Source organism: Protopterus annectens, chromosome 6.part1, assembly GCF_019279795.1.
Source record: "Protopterus annectens isolate FY-2018-M chromosome 6.part1, PAN1.0, whole genome shotgun sequence".
NCBI lineage: Eukaryota > Metazoa > Chordata > Ceratodontiformes > Protopteridae > Protopterus > Protopterus annectens.
Window position 1 is genome coordinate 48,066,826 of NC_056738.1, and position 21,753 is coordinate 48,088,578.

The 21,753-nt window shown below is 45.6% G+C and overlaps 1 protein-coding gene across 1 annotated transcript in view; it reads right to left on the reverse strand.

Moving 5' to 3' along the window:
- The window catches only part of GTF3C2 (general transcription factor IIIC subunit 2), a 2,978,836-nt gene that overhangs the window by 2,404,210 nt on the left and 552,873 nt on the right, over window positions 1-21,753 (reverse strand). The window contains exon 4 of the mRNA XM_044075341.1: window positions 19,285-19,579. Coding sequence (XP_043931276.1) covers window positions 19,285-19,579 — 295 coding nt within the window. The remainder of the gene's footprint in view (window positions 1-19,284; window positions 19,580-21,753) is intronic.

Consider the following 21,753-nt stretch of genomic DNA (forward strand, 5'->3'; position numbering starts at 1 on the left):
CTTTGCGGTCTGTCTCTGTCTTTATCTTTGCATTTTTTCGGAATGTCGGTAGTTGGGTGGCTTACCAAAGCCATTTCTGGATAATTGAACTGAGTACCAAAATATTTAGAAGCGTAAATAAACTGACGACGACTAGTTCGAGATTTGAATAAGGCACAAAATTGACAGTGAGTTAAGTCGTGGTCTGGGCTTAAGCAAGGAATGCAGTATGAATTAAAATCTTTATGAGGTATTTGCTTTCCACAAGAAATACAATTATTAACTTTTACTGACATCGGTTTAGAGCAAGAAAAAGGTTCCCCAATGGGGTACTTAGCTTAGTTGAAGACTTCGGTTCTGAAACTCAAAAAGGAAAATTTCAGGAATTGGCAGACTGGCACTTGCGAACTGCTTCTGCTTCGGGCACCGCATGGCAAGAAAGATTGATGTAATGGCATTGGCTGCATGCTTTATACCCGACGACCTGACGTCATGGAAAATGAGACAGCATCCGACGCAGGACCCAAGACTTTGATAATCAGGCCGACTGAGGGCTACTGCAAGCAGATAACCCAAATGTGATGACTGCAACAGTGAAACACGAAGAACATGTGATCATGACTGGCCCCCAGACGGAAGCAAAGGAACCTCCTGGAGCACTTGTACATTTTTATGCAATAACATGTGTCCTTGAGGTCTATAGAGCATATGCAACTGTCTTTCCCTTAGAAAGGAAGAACAGACTGAACCGTGACCATCCGGAACTTTGTTGAAGAAACTTGTTTAGAATGCTGAGATCCAAAATTGGACTCCAGTCCCCTGTTTTTTTGGCTCCAAAAAGAACCTTGAGTAGAATCCGGATCCTATCTGGTCTGGTGGAACTTCTTGGATTACTATTTTATTGTAGCAGCTTTTGAACTTCCAGAGCCATCCAATCCTTCTTCCTAGTTTTGAGGTCAGTTCGAAAGGAATATGGTAACCTCTGGTAATGATCCTTAGCACCCAAGTATCTGTGGTTATCTTTTGCCAGGCCAGTGGTTGCAAGGATAGCCTTCCCCTACTGCCTACAGAAGCAAGCAATTGGGCCTCCCTTCAGGAGCACTGGTAGGGTTTCCCTGAAAAGGAATCTCTGGAACCCTGACTTTGCAGGCCATCTCTGCTGTCACATGGTTACCGTCTTCCATTATAGCTCTCCCATCTGCCTCGAGGGGAGTCATTACCACATGTCCTGGAAAGGCCCTTGGGTTTTCTTGAACCACATTTTCCCACTTCTATGATTCCTGGAATAGGAGAGTTGAAGAGTGGAAAAATGTACGTCCACGGCAAAAAGGGTTTTTCCATCTTTTCACACCTGGCTAAGGTATGTTTAACTTTCGTGCCATAAAGGGATGATCTGTCAAACGGAGCACTGACGAACCAAGACTTAAATGGCTCCGCAAACTTGCACAGGTGCATCCAGGTGTGCCTCCTTATTGCTAAGCCTGAACCCACTAACCTAGTCGTCCCTTCGGCTACATGTGCAATGAGCCTCATGGACGAGTGAGAGACAGACTTCCAGGGTGGCAAGCCTGGGAGGCCACTTTATCCTGAACTTCATCAGACACAGCTCCTGCGGGGGTACCTGAGAGCTCCTTGATCAGATCCCTCTGAAGTCTAGTGAAGTGTGCCAAAACGTTCAATGACCGTAAGGTGAAGGTCGAAGATGCACAGACCCGCTTCCCAAATCTGTCCATCACTTTAAACTCTTGGTTATGGGGTTGGACAGTGAAAGTTTCTTTCGCCATTTCCTTCTTGGTGGCTGCTGCAAACACCATGGCATCTACTACTAAACCTTTGGCCCAATGCTGATGGTCTTCTGGAGCAGAAAGTAGTTTATCTGGTCTCCTGCGGATTGGTTCTATGGAATCAGGGGCCTTCCAAGCCTACTGGGTGATCAGTCTGATAAGATCATCTACCAGTGAGGTCACCCAAGAGGTAGATGCATGAGCACCCAACACTTACAGGTACACAGACTCCTCTGAGGATGGGTCTTGGGGATTCCAGCCACCTCTCTGTTTTAATATTTCGAGGATGTCTCCAAAAGAGACATCTTCTGGGGGTGACAGGGGGGAACCCTCCCTGTCAATGAAATCTGTCTCTTCTGTTTGAGATTCCTCTGGGGAATCAGGAGTTTCTTCTTACATGACTTCTCCTTCGGCACATCTTCAGTAAGAGCTTCTGTGGAGGAATCGGAAGAGATAGGGCCCTTTATAGGTGTGTCCTGCAATGCCGGTGCTCACTGTCCAGGTGTGGAGGTTGGTGGAAGCTCTGGATCAGAGGGGATCCCAGGAAAAGACTCCGATGGAGGAGAGTCCAACTGGAGCCCGCAGAGGCCAAGCCCCCCTCCATAACTTGAAAGGAGGTCCTCCTGAAGAAGGATGGGAGCCCAGAACAGGGAAAGGCAACCTCGGAAGCATGGTCCAACCCTGCTCCAAGGAAACTGCCATCAAGATTGGAGCCAAGGAAGAGCCCAAAGACAATGTCATGGAATTACGACCCAGAGAGTCCATCGGTTCCAAAGCAACACAGGAATTCAGGGCGGAGACTGGAGCTGAAGATACAAGAGCTGTCAGCACCAGGAAAGCCGGAGCCGAGGTCTCTAAAGTCACAGTGATTAGAAAAAGAATTTCTGACAGAGTCCTTGTTGAAAGATGCCTATCTTCAGTAGAGAGTGAAGCCTGGGAAGAAGTGGAGAGACCCCTCCACCATGAGGAACTGATCCACCAACCTCCCACTGTCTACTTTCGTAAGACTCCTGGAGGACCGTACCTACAAGTCTGAAGGAGATTTCGGCCTCTCCAAGAAGGGACTAGGCAGTTGCCCCATGAAGGGGTCGAGAGATGGGAGTATCTGGTTCGGGGAACCAAAAGGAACCGCTGTCCCTGGGCTAGAGGCACCTGGGAGGGAACCAGTTCCGCAAACACTGTCAGCACCATCGTAGACAGCAGCGAAAAATGGGGGCACTTTCAAAGATTAGCACCATGGTGGCTGGCGCCGAAAGTGGAAATGCCAAGGTAGTCAACACTACTGGAACAGATGAAGACAGTTCTGTAGGTGTACTTATACCTTTAGTTTTGCATAAACTGTGGGAACAGACGGTTTCTAATTTTTTGAGCCAGCCGAAGGAGACCGGCACCAAGTGACTTTTCTTTTTTTGAGGAAGATGAAGAAAATCTTTCAGATTTGGCACCTGGAGATGAGGCCTCTTCAAAGGAAGTTATCAACAGACCTTTTAAAATCAACTTGTTCCTTCTCTCATCTAGGACATGGTTACTAAAGGCATTACAAATGTTGCACTGCTGATCTAAGTGCACTGAGCCCAAGCAATACTCACAAGATAAAGCATGTTTCTGCCACAACTATAACAGGATTTGAAACTAGTAGTTCCCTTGCTTTTTTCTACCATACTGAAAGACCACGATCAATGGCAGATGCTCTCATGCCAAAAGCACACACAAAAGGAAGAAGGCAGCTACCAATGATGTTATGCCAAAAAAACTACCTGATGGTAGGGAAAAGGGATAGAACTACCAGCAATGGTAGGACAGATACCCAATAGTATGAAGGAACAACACTCACTCCAACAAAAGGTAAGACTAAATGAAGACAGAGTACTATAACGGTATACACGTAAACTAATTCAGTAGGAAAAGAAATTTAGAAATACAAGTGGAATAAACACATTTTTATACTTAGCTCAAGGAGAGCTCGGCTGACAGGTCTTTGCAAGAAGATAGGCAAACAAGATCTGAGATAATGAGAGAAGCATTCTGGGTAGGAACTTGGCTCAAGAGATTTTTGGCTTGTGCAAGCTATTCTAATGGTCAAGCTGGTTCTGAGACTCTGAACACAGTCCCATCAGTCAAGGATAAATAAAGACTGATATCATCAAATGATGCCTTAAAGGGTTCCACAAACCCGCAAAGCTTCAACCAAGCATGTCTCCTTATGGTTATGCCTGATCTGGCTGCTCGAAAAGGTACCTTCTACAGCACTGGAAATCAGCTTCATTAATGAGATAGCCAAAGACGCAAGAGTCCACAACTGGGGAAAGACCTTACTAAGTCCTCCTCCAACAGCCACTCAGAGAACTGGTGACCTCTGACCAGATCTCTGAAGACACAGTTTGCCAAATAGTTAAGCTGCTGAGGCATATATTCGTTTCCCATGTCTGCCCAAGGCCATGAACTCCTTGTTTGGGGGATGGACAGAAGAGCTCTGCTCCACTACCTCCCCCTTTGTGGTCGCTGACACTATGATAACATCAACCGGAATACCTTCACTCCAGTGGGAACAATCCGAAGCAGGCTCAAGAACTTGTCAGCATGTTTGAGAATAGGCTCCATGACATTAGGTTCCTTCCAAGTCCAGCAGAAGACCAAATCATTAAGCTCATCTGCAAGAGGGGACACCCAGGTTGTAGATGAGCCAGTCACAAATGCCTCCAAAAACAATGATTGCTCAGAAGGGGGTTGGGCAGACCATCCACCCTTCCACTTTAAGATCTCTAGGATATCTCAGGAGATATCATCTGGTGGAGATCAAGGGGACCCCTTCTCCCTCATGGAGATCAGTGTCCTCTTGACAAAGACTCCAAAGTGTAGTCTACATGCTTCCTCTTGCATGTCCTCTTCCAACGCACTTCCTCTGTGGGAGAGTCAAGGGAGGACTCGGACGAGGAATGGGCCCCTAACCAATGGAAGGACTTCCTGGACAGGCTAACCTTGAGCAGGATGAATGGGACCAAGGCTCAGATGAGGACTGCATAGGTTCCGAAGGAAGAGGAGATGCATCTCTGGGTCTAGAGGATGCCCTCTCTGCCACATGGAAAGCCAACAAATCTGGAGATCCATCCCTCCGTCTTCCCAAAGACAAAGCAGGAGGAGAAAAGGAAGATACCATTTCAGATTCATGACCTCGAGACAACAAACTCGAACTGTTAAGGGTCAATGCCTAGAGTGGTAGTGATGGAAAAGACCATGTCACAGCCCAATCCACTCCCCGGAGCCAGGACCTACTCTGATCCGAGAGTATCAGAGCCCTCTCCAATAAGATGTTTCTGAACAGATGAAAAAGGCAGGTGTCCTCTTTCTGCTTTAGTGTTTGCTTTACGTTTTCAGCCATTGGCAAAGAAAATAAGGGACTCAGAAATTCAAGGATATAATTGGTATGCCAACCAAGAAAAGTTAACTTTACCTGCAGATGACATACTGTACCTGATAAAATCAGAAAGTGACATCTCAGTAACAGAGATAAAAGAAATGAAAGTGGGATTTTTAGAAACTGGTAGGAACAAATTACATAAAACATAGAAACTGTGGGAAGAATACATGCAGAATTACTTTTTGGAAGAGGAATGACATTTAAGGAAAGGTAGTTTCAAGTCTTTTCAGGACATAAAATTAATGAGGACAAAAAGGCAATAACTATAAACTATGAACCCGCACATGAATTGATCCAGCAAAACCCATATTTATGGGGATGCAATAAAATGAAGTATTTAGCAGTATGGATTAAAAATACTTCTGTTATGGAAGTTAAGGATATGAGGAAAGAGATTAAACAAAAGAAAACAGAAAAACTAAGAAAAATGAAGCTCTTGTTTATGGAAATGGATAGCAAAATGCAAGCAGTGAAAATGCTTTGAGACCCTTTAGTTTTATTTACAAGTCTGGTATATTTTTATTAAATGCTGTCCATAATGTTTCCACAGTTTGATAAAGAGCTGAAGGAATTTATCTGGGAAGGGAAGAAGGCAAGGGTCAAGTGGAAAAAGTTGATCCTTCCAACACTACATCGTGATTTAGGATTACTGGATCTGAAGGGATATTTTAGAGCTCCACAGTTAAGGATCATATACAAGAAGAAAACTGTAACTCAAAGTGAAAAGAGATGATGATGAAACAGGGGGAACTCTAGAAATAAGAGGAGGAAGGGATGTTGGATATAGGTCCTTAAGGAAGATAACAGCTACACACAATGTTATAGCAGAAAGTACTCTAACAACCAAGTAAGCAAGGGAATGGAGAGGAGAAATTTTACCAGTAGGGATGACTGCAATTAGGGGTACACAGAATAGGCAAGAGGGGTCTGGAATTTACTGCAGAAACCTGGCAAAGGAACAGATACATTGGGAGCAAATAACTGAGAGGGAGAGGTAATGGAATGGAATGAGGCCTAGAAGACATTGGGATTAGATGCTAGAGACGGTCTTCCCTGGTCAGAGTACAAGAGAAAGGAATAAGGAAATCCTATGTGAAAAACCTGCTCTCACACAGTTTTTAGTTGACTCTAGAACAGAAATTAGAAGTTATGTACTCACCATAACGTTCCATCTGAGTAGGTACTTCATTTGTCTGCAACCTGTGGGTCTCGGATCCGACCGGCAGCTTTCCAAGCTTCAAGATCCGAGCTCCTAACTCCTCCCCTCTACCCATAATCCCCTGTCACCACCACACTACCTCAGATCGGTTTTGCTGTATCACCTGATAAACCTGTACAATAAAACAGGTTCAGTTATTCTCAAAGAATCAGATATGATTCTAGAAACCCGATACAGGTTAGGGGGATGGCAGGGGGGGATGGTTGCAGACAAATGAAGTACCTACTCAGATGGAGCGTTATGGTGAGCGCATAACTTCTAAATCTGAAGTAGCTACTTCATTTGTTCTGCAACCTGTGGGACAGAGTCCCCAGCTACCTAAACAAAGAACCTGGGTGGCCTATGGAAGAATATTCCGAAGCACCGCGGAGCCAAAGGACGCCCTGCTTCTAGATATCATGTCCAGCTTATAATGAGAAATAAACGTATGAGAAGAAGACCAGGTGGCTGCTGAACATATGTCATCCAACGGCATCCTGGACCAGAAGGCTGCAGAAGTTGCAATGGACCGTGTGGAATGTGCACAAATTTTTAATGGAGTTGTTTTGCCCGATGCCTTGTAAGCCTGAGAAATACACTGACAAATCCAATTAGCCAGTGTCACTTTGGAGATAGGTTTCCCCATGGTTGGAGGAGCAAAGGACACGAACAGTTGATCAGCCTTACGAACGTCTTTGGTCCTGTGCAGGTAAAAATGCAACTGTCTATGTACATCTAGTGTATGCAACATGTATTCTCCCTTATTTTGAAAATTCTTGAAAAACACTGGCAGATTGATAGTCTGATTGATATTTGCCACAGATGCCACTTTCGGTAAAAAGGACGGGTTAGTCCTGAGAGACGCTCTGTCATTGTGAAAAATAAGGTAGGGAGGTTTCATACACAAAGCTTGGAGCTCTGAAACCCTTTTAGCAGAAGTTATGGCTACCAAGAATGCTGTTTTCCAGGACAGAAATTTAAGAGGTACAGAAGCTGCAGGCTCAAAAGGAGGTTTCGTTAAGGCTTGCAGAACAAAGGTTAAGTCCCAAGGGGGAGTCACGGATTTCACAGGTGGCTTGAGAAGAAAAACGCCACGCAAGAATGTCTTACACAATTTTGTAGACGCTAAGGACCCTAACCCGTCTCCCACATGAAAATGGGATATTGCTGCCAACTGTACTTTCACCGTTGATGCACTGGCCCCTTGTTGAAATATCATGGACAAAAAATCCAAGACTGTAGGAATCAGAACAGTAAAAGGGTTGAGGCCCTGGCTATTAGCTCAGATAGAAAATCGTTTCCACTTGCTATTATAGATTTTCCTGGTGGACTGTTTATGAGCCGCTACCAGAATAGTTTTCACTGGTGACGAGATGCCGGCAGTCCTAGCCATTAGTGGAACTGGATCAACCAAGCCGCGAGCTTGAGGTTTACCAGGTTCGGTGTTGGGCACCCTGCTGGGTGCAAGATCAGATCTGGAATGGGATCCAGGATTAAAGGGGAGGAGAGACTGTGAGACCGCAGGTATGGAAACCAGATTTGACGAGGCCAGAATGGGGCTAGGAGGATAATTTTGCTCCCCAACCGTGCGGCTTTCTGAATGAACTTCGCCATGAGCGGAAGCGGGGGATAAGCATAGAGTAGACCGGGAGGCCAAGCATGAATCAAGAGTGTCTCTGGGGCTCTCTCCTTCTGGGGGAAGAACTGCGAAGAACTCACTGCATTTTTGTGTTTTGGGGAGTAGCAAAGAGATCGCAGCGAGGCCAACCCCACTTGTGGAAAATCTCCTTCGCAACTTTTGGATTGAGAGCCCACTCGTAAGGACTGAGAATTACTCGACTCAATTTGTCCACCAGGATGTTGGATCGTCGCGGAATGTGCATTGCTATCAGAAAGCGGTTGGTGGATATCACCCATTCCCAAACTCTCATGGCTTCTCGACAAAGAGGGTAGGATCTGGTTCCCCCTTGTTTGTTTATATACCAGACCACTGACATATTGTCTGTCTGTATTGCAATCGTTCCTAGAAGTAGAAGGTCTTGGAGAGCCTGCAACGCTAGAAGCACCGCCCTCATCTCCAGAACATTTATGTGCAAGGCAGTCTCCGACAAGGTCCACGTACCTTGGACGGTTCTGCCCAAACAATGCCCCCCCCACCCTAGGCGAGAAGCATCCGTGGTTAACGTGGCCTGGGGAGGGGGAAGCACAAAAGGTCTCCCTTGCCTGAGTTCTGGGGAGTGAAGCCACAAAATGAGGGATTCCCTGCAAACCCTGCTCAGGGGGATGGGAGTATTCAATGGATGGTGTAACAGTGACCATTGAACTTGGAGTGTCCACTGTAATATACGCATCCTTAGGCGAGCATGAGGCCGATAGCCGCTGCCATCGAGCCTAGTGCTCTCAGGACTAACTCCGCCGGCGGAGCTTTCGTGCGAAGAAGAGCCAAAACTTGAAGTGAGAGGCTGGACAGCCTGTCCGAAGTCAAGAAGGCCCGAGAAGATCGGGAGTCTAGTCTGGCTCCTATGAAATCTAATACTTGCACCGGATGAAGAAAATACTTCGGTATGTTGACTGAAATGCCCAAACTGTCGGCAAGAGACAGAACATAGTCCCTCGCGATACAAAGTTGATGCCTGTTGGTTGCTGTGAGGAGCCAGTCGTCTAGGTACGGAAAGACCCTTATGCCCTGAAGCCTCAGGTGGGCCGCAACCACTGCCATGACTTTGGTGAACACCCTGGGGGCTGAGGTGAGTCCGAATGGAAGGACCCTGAACTGGTAATGACTGGCCCCTAGCCGGAAGTGGAGGAACCTCCTGGACCGTCTGTCCATTAGAATGTGGTAGTACGCGTCCTTGAGGTCTATCGAGCACATCCAGTCATTCTCCTGCATTAAGGGGAGAATAGATTGTAGAGTGACTATCCGGAACTTTTCTTTGGGGACAAACATGTCCAGAGCGGACAAGTCTAGAATGGGCCTGAGGTCCCCCGTCTTTTTTGGCACCAAAAAGAACCTTGAGTAGTAGCCCGATCCGGATTGGTCTGGGGGGACCTGCTGGATGGCTCTTTTTTCTAACAAATTTGAAATCTCTACGTCACGCCTCTTGATTGGGTGGGACATTGGGGAGGCGACCACCTGAGGGAGGACGAAATAGAAAGGGAATGTTGTAGCCTCTGGATATAATTTGGAGCACCCATTGATCTTTCGTGATGGACTCCCACATTGACAGGTGCTTCGTAAAATGCCCCCCGACTGCCTCCAGAGCTGGACAGTCGGGTAAGCAGTCAGGGTTGCTGCGCGGGTCTCTCGGAGAAAGGCTCCCTAGACCCGAAGTTACGCGGTCCCCCTCTGCGTCTGGGCTGGCGTCCACCCTGCCCCCCTCTGCCTCTGGAGGGCGCGGAGTCCGAAGCTGGATAGGATTGCTAAGACTTACAGAACCATAGCTTCTTTTGCCCCCTCTGATTCCTTGAGAAGGAACGCTGGGGGCTCGAGAAGCGGACTCCGAGCCGAAGGGTGCATTCGCGAAGGACGCCTTGAAAGGTTCCGCGAAATTACAAAGGCGAAGCCAGACGTGGCGTCGCAAGACAACACCTGCCCCGCTGGCCCTTGCGGCTCCCTCCATAGCATACGACAGTAGCCGCATGGACGTATTTGAGATGGACCTGAGTGGCCATACGAGTCGAGAACACGGTCTTGTCCTCAACCGACATGGACTCTGGTGGAGCTGCAGCGTATTCCTTAATCAAATCCCGTTGCAGCCTGATGACATGCGCCACATAATTCAGCGCCCTCACAGAGAAGGTTGCTGAAGCAAAGGTCCGCTTCCCTATACGGTCCAGCGCCCGGGACTCCTTGTCCGGCAGGTGGACCGTGGAACTCTCCTGGGAGAGTTCTCTCTTAGTGGCAGCAGCCACCAACATGGCATCAACTGGAGACCCTTTAGCCCAAGCCTGCCTATCTGAAGGGGGGCTAAGGATTTTATCCGGCCGGCGTGGGATTGGCTCCACGGTGTCGGGCTCCTTCCAAGCCCTGGTAGTCAGGTGGTCTACCAGGAGATCTGCCGGTGGGGACACCCAGGAGGTAGATGGGCCCGCTTCAAACGCCTCCAGGAATACGGACTCATCTGAGGAAGGTTTTTGGGCAGACCACCCCCCCAATACGCAACATTTCCATGATGTCTCCGAAGGAGACATCCTCGGGGGGTGACCTTGTTCGTATCTGTGGTGACGGACTCGGGGGAGTCCATGTGCCTCCTTTTACACGTCCGTTTACGAGGCACCTCTTCTGCGGGACTATCAGAAGAGGGCTCGTCAACGGCCTCTTGTTCCTCCAAGGGAACCAACTGGAGGGTCTGAGCAGGCTGTCCCGATGGAAGGATGATGGAAGGTAGACCCGTATGCAGTGAGGGAGCAGAAGGATCCAAAGCCCGGGTCGGGGACCTGGAACACCTCGACAGTACCCTCTCCACTACCTCGAACGCCGAGGGAGAACTACTCTCTTCCGGCCCCGAAAGCAGTCTCCTCGGCTCCGAGATAGGGATCGGGGTCGGAGCCGAAGCCGTCGGATCCGAGAAGGAGGTGCTCTCCGACATAGGAGGTGCTGAAGAGGCACCCGCTCCCACGGATCTGACTCCCAGCCCACGGCCCCAAGAACTCGGATCCGAGATGCTCGAGGGTATGGTCGTCGTCGAGAAGGCTTGGGCCACCGGCGCCGACAAAACCCCAGCTCCGAAAGTGCCTGGATCCGAAGACTCCAAAACCCGGATCCGGGTTGAAGAAGGAGAAATCGGGGCAAATATTGAAGCTGCACTCCCCCCCCTGTGGGGGGGGGGGCAAGAGCACCCCCATCTGCATTTGGGTCTGCAGAAACTGACGCATCATCCTGTCCATATCGGCGTCGGAGAGAGACCTAGTAGATCTAGAGGAGGTCGTAGAGGCGGGCCTGGAAGGCCACCTTGATGACCTCGAGGGTGATCGGAGCTCCTGCTCCGGAGAGAAGCAAGGGGATCGGAGCCGAGAAGGAGAAGATCCGGACACCCTCGGGGGGTGATTTAGCAGTCTTCGATGGCGGAGCCGAGGGGTGAGGCTCGGCTCGTCTCTTATGTCGGTGTTTCCCCCTGTGCTTTTCCCTAGAAGGAGAAGACTGAACTTCCCTCGTACTCAAGGCAACAGTGGGGGGTTGAGTCCCAGCCTGAGTCAAGGGTGCCGAAGCTACCTGGGCAGCCTGCACCTTAGAGGAAAAGGAAGAAGAGGCCTCCTCTGAGGGAAGCAATCCTGCCAGAATAAGCCTGTTCCTCCTGTCCCTCACAGCCCGGGGGTTGAAGGCTGCGTAAACCTGGCAGTCTGAAGACAAATGGGCAACCCCCAGGCACACGATGCACTGAGTGTGGCCATCAGCTGGGGAAAGCTTATGGCCACACCCAGTGCACTTAGAAAAAAAAGCCTTATGGCCTTCGGCCATTTTACTAACACACGCACTCACACGCCCAAACACCTAGGGGAGGGTTAACTAAACACCAAAGCACCAATCCCGAAAATAAAAAAGGGCAGAGAAACACTCTCTCAACACATACACTTTTTAATTAGTCGAAATTTAAGAAAAAAATCACTTCCCTACTACTAAAGCTCAGGAGCTCTTCTCAAGTCGCTTGTGATCAAGCCGCGGCAAAAAACGATCTGAGGTAGTGTGGTGGTGACAGGGGATTATGGGTAGAGGGGAGGAGCTAGGAGCTCGGATCGTGAAGTTTGGAAAGCTGCCGGTCGGATCCGAGGTTGGATCCGAGACCCACAGGTTGCAGAACAAATGAAATAGCTACTTCAGATCTACGGTTAAAAAAGGATAATTATTAGGCCACATAAAATACTGCACTATAGCTATACAAATCAATCAGAGGAGGTTAGAAAAGGCTGGGAAGAGTGACTAGATAAGCAATTCAGAAGGAACCAATGGAAGTACATACATATGGCTCCCAAGTATGCAACAAAGGCTAGAAGATTTAGGAATTTTGCTTGGAAGTGTTTGCATACATATTTTTATACTCCAAAGAATTCTTCCTCAGGTAGATGGCAAATCTTGCAGGTGTGATGGAAGAAAAAAAAAAGAAAAAAAAAAAAAAGAGTAAACTTGGAACATATGCTTTGGGAGTGCAATGAACTGGCAGACTTCAAAAATTCCCTACAGAGTACTCTTGTCAAATAGTGGGTGAGTAAATGGGGGGTAAATAAAGAAATGATTCGTTTGAGCTGGGATACCAGATCTAAATTGCTTAGCTATAGTAATGCCTTGCTAAGTTTATTTCTGGTGGTTGCCAAAAAAGCAATTATTAGAAAACTGAAATCAAAGTGTAAACCAGCTGTATTTGAAGTACTGAATATTGTAAAAGAAATTAAAGAACTGGAAGTGGAATATTTAGAAATGGGTAGGAGCAAATTTCATAGAAAAAAATGGAAACTATGGGAAGAAAACATGCAGAATTACTTTTGAAGGAGCAGAGATTTAAGGGAAAGCAGGAAAGTACAGTTTTGTACCTACCATAAATGTAGATGTTCGAGTGCTAATACAGCTGCAGTCATAACAGATGGGTTCTCCTGCCATCAGGCGGGTCCTCGGTCGGCCGAATTCCAAAGTCTAGGTCCGGCGTCAGTTGTCGTCGCTTTCTTTCCTGACGTCAGTGCGACAGGGGTATATAAGACACAGCCAACGCCATTTTCTTCAGTCTTTCTTGCCCCAGATGTCAGGTGCCCCCAGAAGGAAGGCAAAATATATATATATATATATATATATATATATATATATATATATATATATAATATATAATCATGCATTGCAATATAATCAAAAACCAGTAGTTGCAAGCAAATACACCATAGAAGGATAACCCAGTCAAGTTGTGAGATGAGGAGTTAGCCACTAGGTCTGTACCCAGAGGGGAAGGAGGAGGGAAACCTGGACTGCAGCTGTATTAGCACTCGAACATCTACATTTATGGTAGGTACAAAACTGTACTATGTTCATCGTGCATACAGCTGCAGTCATAACAGACGGGTAGAATCCCAAAGCTACGCACAGGGTGGTAGGCACTAGGTGGAACTGGGAGGAGCCAGAATGCCCTGCAACACAGCAGTGGCAAAGCCTGCTCTAGTTTTGGAGTATAAAGGTAGGTGGTAGTGTTTAGTGAAGGTATGCACAGAACTCCAAGTGGCTGCCTCCAAAATATCTTTGGTAGGGACTCCTCTGAGGAAGGCTGCAGAGGTAGCTGTGGCACTTGTGGAGTGGGGTCTGATGCCTGCAGGTACAGATTTACCATGAAAGGAGTAACAAAACCGTATGCAGTGGCCTATCCATTTTGAAATAATCTGTTTGGAAATTGGCCTCCCTTGAGCTCCTACAGCATAGGACACAAAGAGTTGTTCTGATTTCCTGAAAGGCTTTGTTCGGTCCAAATAGTAACGTAGCTGTCTATGGATGTCTAAGGAATGTTGCAGCCTTTCCCCTTTGTTTCGAGGATTGGGGTAAAAGGTAGGTAAGTGTATGGCCTGATTTAAAGCTACCCTGGATACTACCTTAGGCATAAATGACGGGTTGGTTCATAGGGAAACCCTGTCCTGATGGAAGATGAGAAAGGGCTGCACAGCCATGAGGGCTTGTAGTTCCGAAACCCTACAAGCTGAGGTAATGGCCAGAAGGAAAGCTGTTTTCCAGGACAAATATTGCAAATCTGTTGAGGCAGCTGGTTCAAAGGGAGGCAATGTTAATTTTTCTAGAATGTAATTAAGATCCCAGGCTGGTATTGGTTGTTTCCTTGGAGGTCTTGTATTCTTAGCCCCTCTGAGGAACTGTCTTAAAAGTGGGTGGGAGAATAATGGTGGATCAGTGTTGTATTCAGCAGAAATGGCTGAGGCATGGATTTTGATGGAGGAAAATGAAAGTCCACTGTTCAACAGCTCAGCTAGATACTGTAATATCTGAGGTAAATTCAGTTTTCTAGGATCCTGGCCTTTTTTCTCATTCCAAGCGCAAAACCGTTTCCATTTTGCGGAGTAAGCCTTTCTAGTAGATGGCCTTCTGGCCTCCAAAATGACATCCTGCACCTCCTTGGAGAGTAGGGTCTGTTGTGGTGTTAAGGAATTTTCCATGCAGCCAGATGGAGTGTTTTCAGCTGACTGTGAAGAGTTTTGTAGCTGTGCTGAGTCAGTAGAAGAGGCATTAGAGGTAGGGTCCAGGGAGGAGAATGTGTTAGGCTCCTCAGGAGTGGGTACCAGTGTTGTCTTGGCCAGTCTGGAGCGATCAGTATCATCTTTGGTCTGTCTGCTCTTGCTTTCAAGAGCACCTTGGGCAGAAGAGACAAAGGTGGGAAGGCGTAAACTGTCCGTGCTGCCCAAATGAAAGAAAGGGCGTCCACTCTCCAGGCCTTTGAATGGAATGTCCTTGAGCAGAATTTTGTCAATTGATGATTCCTGTGGGAGGCAAAGAGATCTATGTCTGGCCTTCCCCACGCTTGGATTATCTTTGTAAACACTTGAGAATGCAACTTCCATTCGTGCGGGTCTGTCATATTTCTGCTTAGATTGTCTGCCAGCGTGTTTTCCAAACCTGGCAAGTACTGTGCTTGAAGTTCGATTTGCCATTCCAAAGCCAAGTTCCAAAGTGACATGGCCAGTCTGCACAGGGGGTATGAATGTGTTCCTCCTTGTTTGTTTATGTACCACATTACTGTGGTGTTGTCTGTTCTTATCAATAATTGCCCTGGATGCAGGAGGTCCTTGAAAGCTGTAATTGCATTTATCACTGCTAGCATTTCCTTTTGATTGATGTGAAGGTGCTTTTCCTTTTGGGACCATTTGCCCTGAATGCACCTGTCTGTCATGTGTGCCCCCCAGGCGTAGTCTGAAGCATCTGTTGTGATGACTTGATTTGCTTGAGGCTTGCAGAATGGTAGACCTGTGTTTGTTTGGCATGCTTGGGCCCACCATAGAAATTACTTTTGCAAACATGGGATTAGTGGTATTATTGTTTCCAAACTGTGGCTGTGTTGAGACCATAGGTTTTTTAGGTACCAGTGAAGTTTCCTCATATGCAACTTTGCACATGGGATTAGAAGAATGCAAGATGCCATGAAGCCCAGAGCCTGCAGGATTTTCCTTGCAGTTAGCCTGATACAATTTGCTAGTATTTTGAAGTACTGAGTTAGTTGCCCCTGTTTTTCTGGCATAAGATAGGCCATCTGGGTGTTTGTGTCCAAGTTGGCACCCAGGAAAATTATTTTCTGAGATGGTATTAGCCTGGATTTCTCTCTGTTGACTGTGTATCCCAGAGAATTCAATAACCGTGTTACATAAGCCAGATGTTCCAGAAGTATGTGTTTGCTGTCCGCTTGGATCAGGCAATCGTCCAAATAAGGGTAAATTTGTATCCCTTGAAGTCTGCAGTAGGCAATTACTGATGCCAGGCATTTCGTGAATACTCTGGGTGCAGTAGATAAGCCAAAAGGCAATGCAGAGAATTGATAGTGGATTGAACCTGCAAGAAATCTGAGGTATCTTCTGCAGTTTTGTCTGATTGGGACATGCAGGTATGCCTCCTTGAGGTCCAATGTTACCAGCCAAGACTCCTTGCCTAGCATGGGAAGAAGCTGCTGTAAGGTGAGCATCTTGAATTTTGGTACAAGTAGAAATGTGTTTAGGATGGATAAGTCCAAAATGGGTCTCCAATCAGTTCCCTTCCTTGGTACCAGGAATAGTCTGGAATAAAAACCTTGACCTTGTTCGTGAGTAGGCACCTCTTGAATAGCTTTCATGTCCATGAGCTTTGAAATTTGTATTTGAGCCTCTGGCTTTGATTGTGTGGCAGGTTCGGCATGCCTCTCATTTTTGGAAGAGTGTGAAAATGAAATCTGTAGCCTCTGTTTATAATGTCCAGGATCCATTTGTCTGTTGTGATAATATGCCATTTTTTTTTAAAATAATGCCAGTTTTCCTCCCAAGGGTGCTGCCAGCTGAGACTTGCTTGGCATGCAAAGGGGAAAGTCATTGGTTTTGTTTCCTGTATTGTTGTGCACTGTCTTCGCCACCTCTTGGTGCTGGAGTTTGCCATTGTCTGCCTCTATATGATCCTTGAGATTGTCCTCTGCCCCTTGTGCGCCTGTATCTACCTCTTTGGGGCTTGTCCGTGGCTGGAAAGGACCAGTTTTTTGAAGGCCAATTTCTGCTAAAATGTGGTGGTTGTACCTGTAGAAAAGCTTTGACAGTTTGCATAGATTTAGCTTTTTCTTCCATTTTCCATAGTATCTCCTCAGCATTAGTACCAAATAATACATCCTTTTGTAAAAGAGCATCTAGTAGTTTAGCTTTAACATGATCAGGCAAGGTTTGTTCCCTAAGCCAGGCATGTCTACGAATGACTGATCCTGTAACAGCAGCTCTACTTGAGGCCTCTAGAGCATCATAGCCACATTGTAATGTGTGTTTACCCACTTGATCTGCACTATGCATCATATCCTGCAACTCCTTCAAATCTGGTTGTTCAGGTTGTGACATTTTATTCCTTAATTGTGATAACAGAAACTGCTGGTATTTAAGCATATGGAACTGACAATTTAAGGCCCTCATGGCTAGGGTGGCCGAGGTATATACCTTTTTTCCCCACCTTTCTAAGGATCTAGACTCTCTTTCGGAAGGTAATGGATTCTTAGCAGTAGAGGCCTTCATTCCCTTGGGGCCTTGAGAAATGGTTTCAGGGTCAGCATTATGGCTTTTGTAAAGAAATTGGTGTGAGTTAGGAACTCTGTAGTACCTATCAGGCTTGACTGGGGCAGGAGGCAGGGAATCCGGATTAAGGCAAGCCTCCGAGTAAACATCATCAAGTATGTCCAGGACAGGAGGTATCGCCAGAGGTCTGTGCTGAGGTAACAAAAGAAATTCCCTAAGTCTTTTCTTGGAATCAGAAAAGTCTTGCCCTTCCCAATGGAAGTGTTCCCTCAAGGTGTGCAAGGTTTCCCCAAAAGAAAAATCCTCTGGGGGAGATACAGAAGGAATGGACTGCTCTGCATCAGAATCTTCATAAGGGGAGTACGAGTATTCCTCCACATCAGAATGTTCTGAAATAATGGAGCCCTGGTCAGAAGAGGGAGAATCTTCCTCCACTCTGGGTCTCTTGTCCGGAGGGGGTTGGGAACCCCTGATAAGAGTAATTAAATCCTCAGCCATTTTGAGCATCTGCTTTTTAAGCATGGGACCTGGAGATGGGCCCTGTGCAACAGGCCTCTTGGGATGCATGGCTGATTTGGACTTAGTAAAGGCCTTTATGGAAAAGGAAGATGAGGGTCTGAAGACACCATGGGTGGAAGTGGACCTGTCCACATTAAGAGGCTCAACACTCACAGTGGCTTCGGTAGCTGTAGTCAGGGTATGGGCCGAGGTACCTGCGGTCTCGGTTACAGAAGACACCGCCAGAGAAGTGTCGTCGGTAGTCAGGGGCTGCGTAGGCGCCTCGCTGAGAACCAGACCACGTGTAGCCGGTTTTGGCGTGGTGTCGGTGGAGGCCGCGGACCTCGCGTGTCGGTCTTTGTCCTTGCGTTTTTTGGACAAAACGGTAGTCGGAGTCTCCGACGACATTTTATAATCAAAAGCTTTACCAAAAAAGTGCTGGGCGAACTCCGCCCGACGCTTAATAGTGCGTTTATTGAAAGTAGCACAAAAGCGACAGCCCGAGACGTCGTGGTCTGGGCCTAAACAAGGTATACAGAGGGAATGGAAATCCTTATGCGGTATTTGCTTCCCACAAGAAATACAATTGTTAACTTTGTCTGCCATCGGTCTGAGGCAAGAAAAGTTTCAACGGGTACTTAGCTTTAAAGAAGACTTCGGTTTCCAAATTTTCGTAATTTCAGGAGCTGGCCGACCGGCACTTGCGAACTGCTTCTGCTTCGGGCACCGCGCGGCAAAAAAGACTGAAGAAAATGGTGTCGGCTGTGTCTTATATACCCCTGTCGCACTGACGTCAGGAAAGAAAGTGACGACAACCGACGCCGGACCTAGACTTTGGAATTCGGCCGACCGAGGACCCGCCTGACGGCAGGAGAACCCATCTGTTATGACTGCAGCTGTATGCACGATGAACATCTGAGCAATTTATATGTTGTTGGATTAATGACAATTATGCCAACATATATATATATGTATGCATGTATATACATATATATATATATATATATATATATATATATATATATGTATGTATGTATATATATATATGTATGTGTGTATATATATATATATATATATATATATATATATATATATATATATGTGTGTGTGTGTGTGTATATGTATATGTATGTATGTATATGTATATATGTATGTATATATATATATATATATATATATATATATATATATATATATGTATATATATATATATATGCGTGTGTGTTTGTGTGTGATATATAATGTTTGTAAAGAGGAACATGTGAATACAGCTGATTTTCTTTTATATAAATATATGCCTGCATGTCTATGCTTAAGTGATAATTCAATGAAGGTGCCAAAAAAAAGGTGTTTCTTTCATAACTGCTAAACACCGAACTTTATCAAAGTACATCTTTATAAGGTGAACAATCAAAGTTAATTAATGAGGTCAAAGAATGTGATAGAACAGCCATATTTTCAATATATACACTCTGCATTCTAAGCTTGGTAAAGAAAAATTGAGCTGACTTAAGAATTTGCTAGAACTACTGCCTAGACTGTTGATTTTCTGTTGAGCAAAAATGATGCATCCCTAGTTCCGAAGGATTATACCTATACCATAAAGTACTAAATGGCATCAGATGTTGCGATTTTCTTTTTCAAATAAAACAAAACTATAAATGACATTTTAAACTGATTTGTATGCAATAAATACAACTTACATTTAGAATGACTCTTGCAGGCCTTGCCTCTAATGAATCTTCTTGTTCAGGTTCTGAACCACCACTCAAGTGAGAATTCACTACCACATCCTCCTCTGTTTCTGCAAGTCCTTCTGGGACTACAAAATCTGCATCTTTTGCAAGGTCATCAACTGCTTCAGTGGAAATCTTTTTCTTCTTTCTTCCTCGCTTCTTAACAGAAGTATCTGTGATGATAACAGTTTCTATCATAGGGTTCTGTGCAGCAGTTTGGTCTGTAATTTCTTCTGCAAGTTCATGTAAGAACAACCTGGCACTAACAAAATTAAACAAGTCATAAGACATGACTAGCATTTTAACCTTACAAAATCTAAAGTAAACAAAAATACAGTAGAGAGTCAATTATATCAACGTCAGTTATCCAAAATGTCAATTGTCTGAATGCAGCCTTACAATGTTTTCGGGTAGGAAAAAACGTAAAGTCTGAATACGTTATAAAAGTTGTACATATTGTCTTGAGTGTGTTTTTGAGCTTGTAGGCCGCTCGTATGTAAAAAAAATATCCTTTACTGTCCACTGGAATCGCTGAACTGTTGAAAAGTGTATTTCCTGCGTGCAGAAAAAACAAGATTTTAGAGGTTTTTTATCCGGTTCAATTATATGTTTGATTATCCAAACTACCCTAGGTCCCAATTAGCTTAATAATCGACTCTCTACTGTACATGTACATGACAAAATTAAATCAATTACATCCAGTATACTTGAAATCCAAAATAGAACACATAATGCCACTAAACTTTCCTACTACCGACAGTCAACAAGCAGGCTGTCTTCAAATTAAATGTTTTAGATATTTTGGCTTCCTGTATATATAAAAAGGATGCTTTTCTAAAATAGTTATGGCCTGTCAGTGCCAAGATGAGCTCCAGGTGATCCAGTACTGCACAAAATTAGAAGTTATGTACCTACCATAACGTTCCATGTTAGTTGTCTTCTCTCGCCTTCTTTCTTGCTGGATGGGTTCGGAGCCGATCCTCGGCTCGACTGGCACTGCTAAGCTCGAGAGCTAATTTTACCAGCTCGAGGCAACCCTATATCCCATGATGCAAGGCGGAGACTACCCAGATCTTGTTTGGTAGCTAAAGAAATATTAATATTTTCTTCCAAAAAAATAACAATACTAAATAACATGAAAGGATCAACCTAATCTAGTGACACTAGAAGTTGAACAGCTAGAAAAAAGGAATAACCTCTTAATAGAAGATGCATAATTCTTCCCAGTCTGACCAGGCTAGGGGGATGGAGGGCGGGACGCAAGAAAGAAGGCGAGAGAAGACAACTAACATGGAACGTTATGGTAGGTACATAACGTCTAAATGTTAAGTTGTCAATCTCGCCTTCATTCTTGCTGGATGGGACCGCGTCCCTAGCACCTCTATCCTGGGTGGCTCAATGGAACAGGCTCTTGAGAACGATGGAACCAAAATTCGCTCTCTCTCTGGAGGCCATGTCTAATTTTTAATGTGAAACAAAGGTATGAGGAGAGGCCCATGTGGCTGCTGCACAAATAGTGTCTATTGGAAGTCTAGCTTGAAAAGCTGTAGATGTAGCTAGAGCTCTGGTAGAATGGGCTTTTGGCTTAGAAATCAACTCTTTGCCTCTGAGCTGATAAATGTAAGTGATCACAGAAGACAGCCATCTAGATAAAGTTACCTTGGAAACTGGAAGACCTTTCCTGCTCTCTGCATAGGACAGAAACAGTTGATCAGATTTCCTAAAAATGTTAGTCTTGTCCAGATAATATCTGAGCTGGCGGTGAACATTAAAACAATGTAATTTTTGTTCTGCTCTATCAGAATAATTCGGGAAAAACACTGGAAGATCGATGGATTGATTTAGGTTCGTCTGCGATGCCACTTTTGGTAAGAAAGACGGATTAGTCCTTAGAGATACCCTATCTTTGTGGAATATTAAATAGGGAGGACGAATGCAGAGAGCATGAAGCTCAGATACTCTCCTGGCAGAAGTAATGGCGACTAGAAAAAGTGTCTTCCAAGAAAGCAATTTCAAAGAACAGGCAGCTGCAGGTTCGAAAGGGGGAAGAATCAAGGATGTTAAAATTAAATTTAGATCCCACTGTGGTGGGGGTCTCTAATCGGAGGTTTCAGTAAAAGATACCTCAAGGAATGCCTTGCAAAGTTTATGTGACATAATGTTGTGGTCCAAAAGGCCTATATGAAAATTTGAAATGGCTGCCAGTTGAACTTTCGCTGTGGAAGAAGAGGATCCTGAATGAAAAATCTCAGCTAGGAAGTCCAATACCGAATGAATTGGAGCAGTATAGGGGTCTATGTTCCCAGCTTTTGCCCAGAAAGAGAAACGTCGCCATTTACTAGTGTAAATCTTTCTGGTAGAAGATTTTAGGGAAGCTACTATGACATCCCGGACAGGATTAGAAATCATAGGAAGCCTGGCTAAGGATGGAAGTGG